Raw genomic sequence first — 8680 nt, forward strand, 5'->3', positions numbered from 1 at the left:
CACAGGGGGCTTCAAAATCCTCTTATTGTTAAAGATTATTGCGCAGAATTCTAAACAATGGCACGAATTATCGCAGCGTATAAACATAAGTTTACGTGCTACGAGAAATAATTTCTGGGCTATTTGTTGCAAGTTTTCAACATATATCGATAGTTATCGGTACACAGTGAATCGTTTCGGTTGCCAGTACAGATTATGGAACTATCGAATATTGATTTATCGCTTCACTTACCAAATATAGGATTGCCACGATGCGTCGCTAGGCCACCAAGCGTGAGTACGTGTGAGTGATCCGCCGTTACGACGAGAAGCGTCTCTGACAAGTCCACTTCCTTCATCACCGCTCTCACGGCTTCCTCCAGCGCCAGTGTTTCGTCTAACGCTCGATAAGCATTGTTATAGTGATGCGCGTGATCGATTCTGCCACCTGGAGACAAGCAAATAGACCTTTCGTGTTGTATTAGATGTCTAGGGAAATGCAGTTAGTATAGCGAACAGTCATAGTATGAGGATACAAGCGAATAATCTACGAAAAATTTACTGTAAATTATTAAGAAAAATAGTCATTGTCAGAAATAATTTTAAATAAAGTACGATTTGAAGGCTGAAGTTGAGCATAAAATTACCTGGCATCAGTTGAATTTTGTTAGCTATTAAGCTTTAGCTATTAACATAAATATCAATTAACGGGATAATTTGACGCGATAATTCAATTTGATCGAAAGTTGGCACAACGAACCACATGGCACGAAATATCCTTTGACAGAGCTAACCGACCAACAAGTTCTATTCAATTTAGAATCAACTTTACGTGTACTATGAAAAACTCCAGACGCGAGTAACTTTAAAATCAATATTGTCACGTTACAGAAAGCTACCTATAATCCTGTCAACGACTTTAATATCTTTAAAGTTAAAAGAAAAGTGAAGTACGAACTTTCCTAACTTCCTAAAAGCTATAAAGTATAGTATAAACAAAAGAACAAATGCACATTTCTGACGTCAAACGCTTCACACTCAACTGACTCGACACGACGACGTTACAGATTTCACGAGAAGCGAATTTAAGAATTAACCCTTTAATACGTTAGCCAAACTATATTCGTGACATTCTATTTAACGTCGCTGTTTATCAAAGAATATACTTTCGTAGAAAAATAGCTATTTATTCTTCGTTACGAAAATATTATTAATAATTCACATGTCTCCTAGCCTTCTTGCGATGACGACACACTTATGCGATAAGCCTATCACGATTATCGATCGTACATTGTTCATTATAGAATCATCGTATTAACCCTTCCATAATGAATAACGCAACATCGGTATCCAACACAGGCGTATCGCGATAGACGTATCACCGTGTGGAAAAGGCCTTATCCTTTTTCCTGTCACTGTGAAGGGATGGCGAAAATTAGATAAAAGAAGGAACAAAACTACGGACGAAATTAGAGATCCAACGCAGGGGAAACGAGCGTCATCAGCATTACCGTTGAACTCGCGTTTGTGAAAGTACCATGGTCATTGGCAGTTAACGCTAATTATTCAGAACGATCCGCAAGAATCCCGGATTCAATTATCGAGCGAGCAAACGACGTTACCTCCGGAATGGATTACTGAAAGTTCGACTTAAAGTTCACCAGTACGCCACTTAGAAACGATCGAGAATGGCAGGATCGATATTACGTAGAATCGGAAGCGTGCACGCGTTCAAGGGAGCGAGAATTGAATCGAGAGTGTGGAATCGAATTCGGTTGCAGGGTGGATCGAAGCAATCAGGGATGAAACGAGACATTCTACAGTTCGATCTTAGGCTATCGCGTTAAAAGACCCAATGGTATGCCGTATCGCTTGGCTCGACTAAGCGGCGCCATGGCTAACTGCAACGATCCGATTTTACTGGCGAGCATTAATTTTGTCCCGACCACGTTACGCCGAACTTGTGAATGAATACGCCGTATCGTATTTGCGATGACCAGTATTTACGACGACGGAGAAGATTGAATGGGATAGGGAAGATGGTGCGAACGATACAAGCGAGGAGAATCGATGTTTCGATGGCGTGTATTGCGTTCGATGTCAGGAATTTGCGTAAACCGTGATCAATCGAGGGGTTAAATGGAATTGTGGTACACATGAATTTTTTCTAGAAACGAAACTAATAGAGAAAACGATAAGATGCGTATTTATCTAAAAGATTTTGTTATAACTATCGAAACGGATGAATACAGTAGACTTCCTCCTATACAAACAGGTAATTTTTGAATCGAATGAGTAGAAGCTATTTTTATATATCACGAATAAATTTGCAATTTATAATTGCTAATCACGTCAAAAACTTCTTCGTCAAATGCAGCAATATTTCAGTATAACATTATTATAGATGCACATTGTTATCGAAAACGTATCAAATTCACGAATCCATGCGTAATAATAGAATCAGAGAATTTCAATATAATTATTCGCATTGCTCCGTTTCACAGTATAGTATGCATTGTGACTCAGCTTCTCTTCTTGTTACTAGAAATGATTATAGGGGTCGGAGTTAATTACGAATATAATTACATTAGTCGAAATGGTAGTGGATCCTGCTATACAGAGAAAATTCGACTAAAAATATAACAAATGGTCTATTTGCAAAAGTTGAAATTCAGCTTTAATTAGATTCGTGTCGATGAATAATGATATAATCACGCCGATTGGTAATAGTACATACTGTGGAATATCTTTGCCTCTGTTTACCATAGCAAACATTGTTCCAATAAATCAACAATCGCGATAAAACACGAATGAGTACGTCTACGAATAACCCCCTAAGTGGAACGATATTTCCGCTTGGATATATCAGTAAATAAATATCGTATCCATTACATTCTAAGATTGAGAAATGTATCAAACGAATTGCTTTAAAAGTGAAAATGATTCATCGACAATAAAACGATATAGTTTCTTGTTTATCGCTACGAGATGGTGAACAAATATTTTATAAAATCATATAACACTTCTGCACTCGATGGGAACACGCATTCGAGAGCATGATATTTATGTATTAGAAGAGTAGATATGTGTGCCACTAGCATGCACGTTGGAGAATGATGAATTTGTGTAACGAACATTGTGTGGTTTAGTGAACGTTTCTCGTTGCTGTCAACCAAAGGCAGCTTAGAGCTGAATGCCCATACGGCGAAGAGTAAATTTGATTTGGAACGAAAAAATTAATGGACCGAGAAAAACTGATATTGAAAATATTACGTGCAACGATCCTTCTGGGATTGAAACTAGTATTAATATCCAACAGTATTGCCAAAAATTATTTCGAGAGATTAAAGCGTGAAAAAGTATTTTTCATTTCATTCAGCCGAGTGAATTCCATTTCATCGATTACACGTGCACAGAGCGTGATGAAAAGTATAAGTTTTAATACGGGCATAATGAAATTAAATGATACTATATGCATTGTGTGTAGCGTGCATTCGCAGAAGGGAAATTCGTTGTTGCAATAACTGGAAAAATGAAAATTTGCGTTTCAACGTAGGCGAGCTATATGAAGCAGTATTGCTTCACTTTCTGTATCTATTTCGTTTTGTACAATTTGCACTGTGTTCACCAAAGCTTTTTAGTTATTTTCATAAAGCTTGTATGGAATGAATTCTTCTTACAAAAAATATCATCGTTCCGCTTTTCGTTTGGAAATAGAGATGCAATAGCTTTAATTGATTTTTCCTGGCATTTGATGCACAACAGTGACGTGAAGTTTCACCGTGGGTCAGCGCTATTGCCATTGAATCATAGGACAAAGATTTCGTTGAAAAAGCTATTGTACTACAATCGCTTCCATACCTTTTCCAAGTAGTTTACCTAGCAGCAAATTTAATTGTTTGAAAATACGCGCTTTGTTATAAAAGTAAAATCAAACTTTTCACAAACAAAATTTATCAGAAAAAACATTGCAATCATATAAAGGTAAAGTTACATAAAGGTTTATAAGCAACGACGATCAGATATTCATCGAATATATTTTGGATACGATATCGGTATCTGTCGAATAAAAGATACCACATTTTACATAATAGATATTTTCGAAAAATATCATTTTATCTTACAGTTGGCAAAAAATCAAGGAACCATCTAATATCTACTCAAATCAAATTACAGCGTCGTTTAAGAACTCCCGTAAAATTAAGATCTATAGGAGAGATTCGCAGGAAGCCTCGTAATGAACGCTTATTCGACGCGCCAACTTCGCAGTTCCTTCTATCCGATTCAAATTTCAGATTTTCATCTGAATAACTCAGGACCAGTGCGACAAATAACTTGCATTAAAGCGTCGATTTGCAGCGACGCGACGATCCCGCGCATCTGTTTAGCTACTCGTCAACCTTTTACAAGATACTTTCATATTTCAGCTGCGTACAAACTGACACGTAAAAATATTTGATAGGTATCGACTAACGATAGGAATAAATCTTTTATGAATATATTACGTGTATTGCGCGATTCATTTTGGAATTTTATTTGCACTCTAACGAGTTTTCTGCAGTAATTATTCAAATACCTCCGCAAATCACTGTAAAAATTCCAAGCAATCGCTTGATTCTACTCGACTATGTATGCACATAAATTCAGGATCAAATTAAAACCATACAGCCGAAAATAAATGCATGACATTAGTTTTTTAAATCTGCCCCACTAATTCCTCTGCTCTCATGGTTTTTCACACGTGCATCTTTTTTCTCTTGGTGGTTTTAAACATGTTGACGAAGCCTCTCGACGCAACAAGAACACGGATAAGACATCCCACGGGTAGGCAGAGGAAAAAGCATTCGGTTGTTTTTCACGAGTTGCACCATGTGATCTCTTAAACGCAGCTCGTCCCAGCTGACATGCTTATTTGAGATGCTTATTTTTATTTAGCATAAAATTAGATAAATTCCCGACGAGAAAAACCTAAATCCCCTTTTCCTCATTTGTACGGATTGTTCAGAATTTTCATGTGAAGTTTAACGTAATCGCGAAATAAAAGTTTCAGCTTTCAGCGCTCGATGGGAATGATTTTGACAAATAAAATGGAGGGAGAGAGAAAATTGTAAAAATCTGGTGGAACGTTATTTTCTAACGAAAAACTGAAATGTTTCATCGAGAGCAGTTACCCGGTGAACCGAATAACACGGAATATATTTTACGCTACGTGTCCAGATCGCGATTATTATCGGGCCAAACAAGTTTTATTGAAATTGTTGTTTCTCGTAAATTCCAAATAGCATCTTATGTTACGATGAATTTACAAATTTAATCATGGTAAATATATTTGGTTAAATATCGTAGTAATTATTATTAAAATTACGAAAGCTCACAGGAGATGACTTTAATATAAATAGCCACATCATTCGTTTCGAATGTCCAAAGATCAATGAGTCGACAAATGCTACCAAGCGGCTTTTTGATAAACGACCATGACTCTCCCTTCTTCGCGTTAGTAATCGTTATTCCCAAATAGCTTGGAAAATTTCACATTTTCGTTATGAACGCCCAATGTTTAATATTAAAGATATTATCGAACCTATTACGCCAAATAGTATCGAGATACATCTTTTTACATTAATGCTTAGATCAGCTATCAGGAAACAGATCGTTTTGGCTGATGTGGCGCTAATCGCGAATAAGCTGGGATCTTAGCATGGGGTGATAAGGGTTCTTCCAGAAAAAAGGTCACTTTTCCCTCATTCAATAAATAAATATTATTGCATTTATCATCTTACTTCGATTAGTCCATTATCACGCAGGTTACATGAAACTATCGCAATAATGATATCTTGCACGCTAGATTGAGTCAGAATATTACAAATCAGGCGATATCTCGGATTACAGATCAACAATGTGAAATGAAACTTGGTTCGTGGAATACATTAGAAGTTCGGCAAACTGTGGAGTCAACTGATTCTATAACCGAAATCTTAGCAGACTCGCAGGCGAGAGGATGGTGTATTCGATGCGTTCAACCGAGCCAGGGATATCTTGCCAAAATTTATCCGTGGAGGTACGAGTTCTCCAGCTGGTGGCGGGGGAGCAACAGTTGTCGTGCTGTAGGAAACTTTGGATCCGGATTTCGGTATCGTTTACAAAGCAGCCACGTCTGTGCTCGACGAACGAAGACGATCTTCGGGTGAAATTCGAAGTATAATCGACCAGCGACGTTATACTATCGCCCGATAATGGAACGACGCGCCGTGCCGGATCTGATTATGCCAACGACGCGTATTCCGTTATCTTGGAAGCACGCGATTTTCTCTCACGTTAGTTCGACGCGTACCTCTATATGATGCTCATTGAACCGATAACGTTGTTCGTGTAGTATATTCAAGGTGAACCTGTTGTTGGAGAGAATTAACACATTCGAGACGTACAACGGGATGCCAGCTATGCATTGTGCAGAAAATTAATATCACTTGATGCTCTGAATGTTATTCGAAAGATAATATTATACGAAGGTGAGACAGCATAAAATGACGTGAAAAATTTAACAATAAGTGGTAATATTTTCTCGAAGAAATACTGTTTCACAGTATCCATTTCACAATGCCACTGGATCTTGCACAAGTTATGACATCAATGTTGCGAAATGCATCGACATTCAGCAATATAATACCATTGAAAAACAACAAACCGAGAATCAGATACGATTTACCAAGTGAAATCGGTTGTCACAAGGGAATTAATCAAAGTTTTACGTGTACAAAGCCGATTGGTTTACAATGGGTGCAAGTTATAGCGTGCGATGTCATACTCAGAATTCAATCGGATGAAAGAACAGGAAACAAAGGAAAGATAAAAAATGGAAGACAATAAAGAATTGCAACATTTGAAATTTTGTATATAAAATCGTTTGGTTTCTCCAGCGACGCATGAATATTTTTCACAATTCTCAGAAATTTCAAGTTATTGAAATAATACATATTCCTGTTCAAACCTTAAGATTGCAAGTCTACAAATTTTCCTTCTTCTACTTTATATATAATTTTATTTTAATAAGGAGCCAACGAACCAAAGAAAATGCCAACGGTTATATATATATATGTATATATATGTATGTATATACACATAAAGCAGCAATTATTATTCCGTCTACGAACGATAAAATACACGAGAAAAGATTCCATGGCCAGGAAAGTGGCTGGTTCAGCGGTCTCTTCTGGGCGAGAAAGGGGAAGACAAAAAAGAAGTGTATTTTCGTACAAGTCGAGAAAACGTTTTTCCCAACGACGAAAGAACGTGAGATGTACATACCGGTTACCAGGAGGTGGAAAGCTATAAACTCGATAAAGTACAGAACGCTGACGCAATCTTCGCGCAGGAAACTCGTGTTTCCCTATTCTCGAAAGAGGAACACTCTCGAGAGTATTAGCTCAATCGTATTCTGTCGTCGAAGGATTTCAATTACGTAGCCACATGCGCGTCGATTATAAAATTCACACGGAGGTGGTGAGAGATAAGTCCGAAACGATGAAACACGAAGCTTGCTCGGATTCGAGAAATTCTTTTTAAGGTTCGTCATAGTTACTTTAAGCGCATACATCTTTCATAGTTCCACGTATCCGAATTTCGTTTCTCCATCCGTTTATCTTTGAACGCCCGATAGTAACGACGAAACTATTCGATAAAACATTGTGGTAATGCATCCTCGAGAAGTTGGAGGCACATAAGTCCTACATACATACCTTCAACGAAAAGGAAATATCCTTCGGGATTTTTCGTCAAAACACGGAGCGCCTTTATCGTCATTTCTGCCAGCGACGGGTCACCACTTCCATTCGTGTTTCGGTCAACGTCGAAGTCCATATGGGAATAGGAAAATAGCCCTGAAATGATGAAAAGTATGAAACAGAGTGAGCCACCGAACTTCTAGAAGGACAGCTTCTATCAGTGATCGAACTTCGTTATATTATAATTGTAGAACAATTAAAACGTATTTACAATGGAGATTATAGAAATCTACGAAACGTGTCTAAAATGTAAGAGAAACATTTCAATTTATCGTTGGTTAATAACGTTGCTTATTATACAACATCGAAGGCAATCAACAGCTCTGATCGATAGACCGAGTGTAATCTCAAATTCAAACGTTACGCCCATCATAATTAGGGCAGACTAACTAAGGGCTAACTGTATTGAAGGATTAACGCAATCGTGCAAGATCGATGGTTACCAGAAGGCATAACATATAATCCATATTATCCAATCTGCATTATTCTTCAGCGACCTACATTATTTTTTCATATTTTGCGTACATCTACATTTATAACTGAATCGTACAGGTTTTATTGTACAATTTTTCCCGTTTCTCATTACGTATGAATAACATAAAACACGATAATATTCAAAGAAAAATGAAACGAGTTGATCAAGAATTTTCCTCGACTTATTTCGTATCATAAACTGATTAATAGCAAAAGGTGAGAATTATAATATAAGAAAATACTTTTGTGCGGTGGCGTATACTTGCATCACGTACGTCTTCGCGAATGTCACGAGTTCCGTTCAAATTCATCGCTAATAAATTCCTCTTTCCTCCGCTATACGTATGTATAAATGTAGAAACGTGTTTCTGTTCGTTACCTAGCAGATGGTTCACTTTCCGTGGATCGACGTTCTCGAACTGCTCCTTGTTAGCAACGTATTTCGC

The 8680-nt window shown here is 37.5% G+C and overlaps 1 protein-coding gene across 1 annotated transcript in view; it reads right to left on the minus strand.

The window, feature by feature from the left end:
- Positions 1-224: 224 nt before the first annotated feature.
- Positions 225-8680, minus strand: part of LOC100747027 (alkaline phosphatase, tissue-nonspecific isozyme-like) — a 188662-nt gene continuing 180206 nt past the window's right edge. Inside the window, exons 7-9 of the mRNA XM_024371415.2 lie at positions 8614-8680; positions 7716-7856; positions 225-427 (exon numbers count right to left, since the gene is read on the minus strand). Of these exons, the coding sequence (XP_024227183.2) occupies positions 225-427; positions 7716-7856; positions 8614-8680 (411 nt within the window). The remainder of the gene's footprint in view (positions 428-7715; positions 7857-8613) is intronic.

This window comes from Bombus impatiens, unplaced genomic scaffold, assembly GCF_000188095.3.
Source record: "Bombus impatiens unplaced genomic scaffold, BIMP_2.2 scf_1293, whole genome shotgun sequence".
In the NCBI taxonomy this organism is placed as follows: Eukaryota; Metazoa; Arthropoda; class Insecta; order Hymenoptera; family Apidae; genus Bombus; species Bombus impatiens.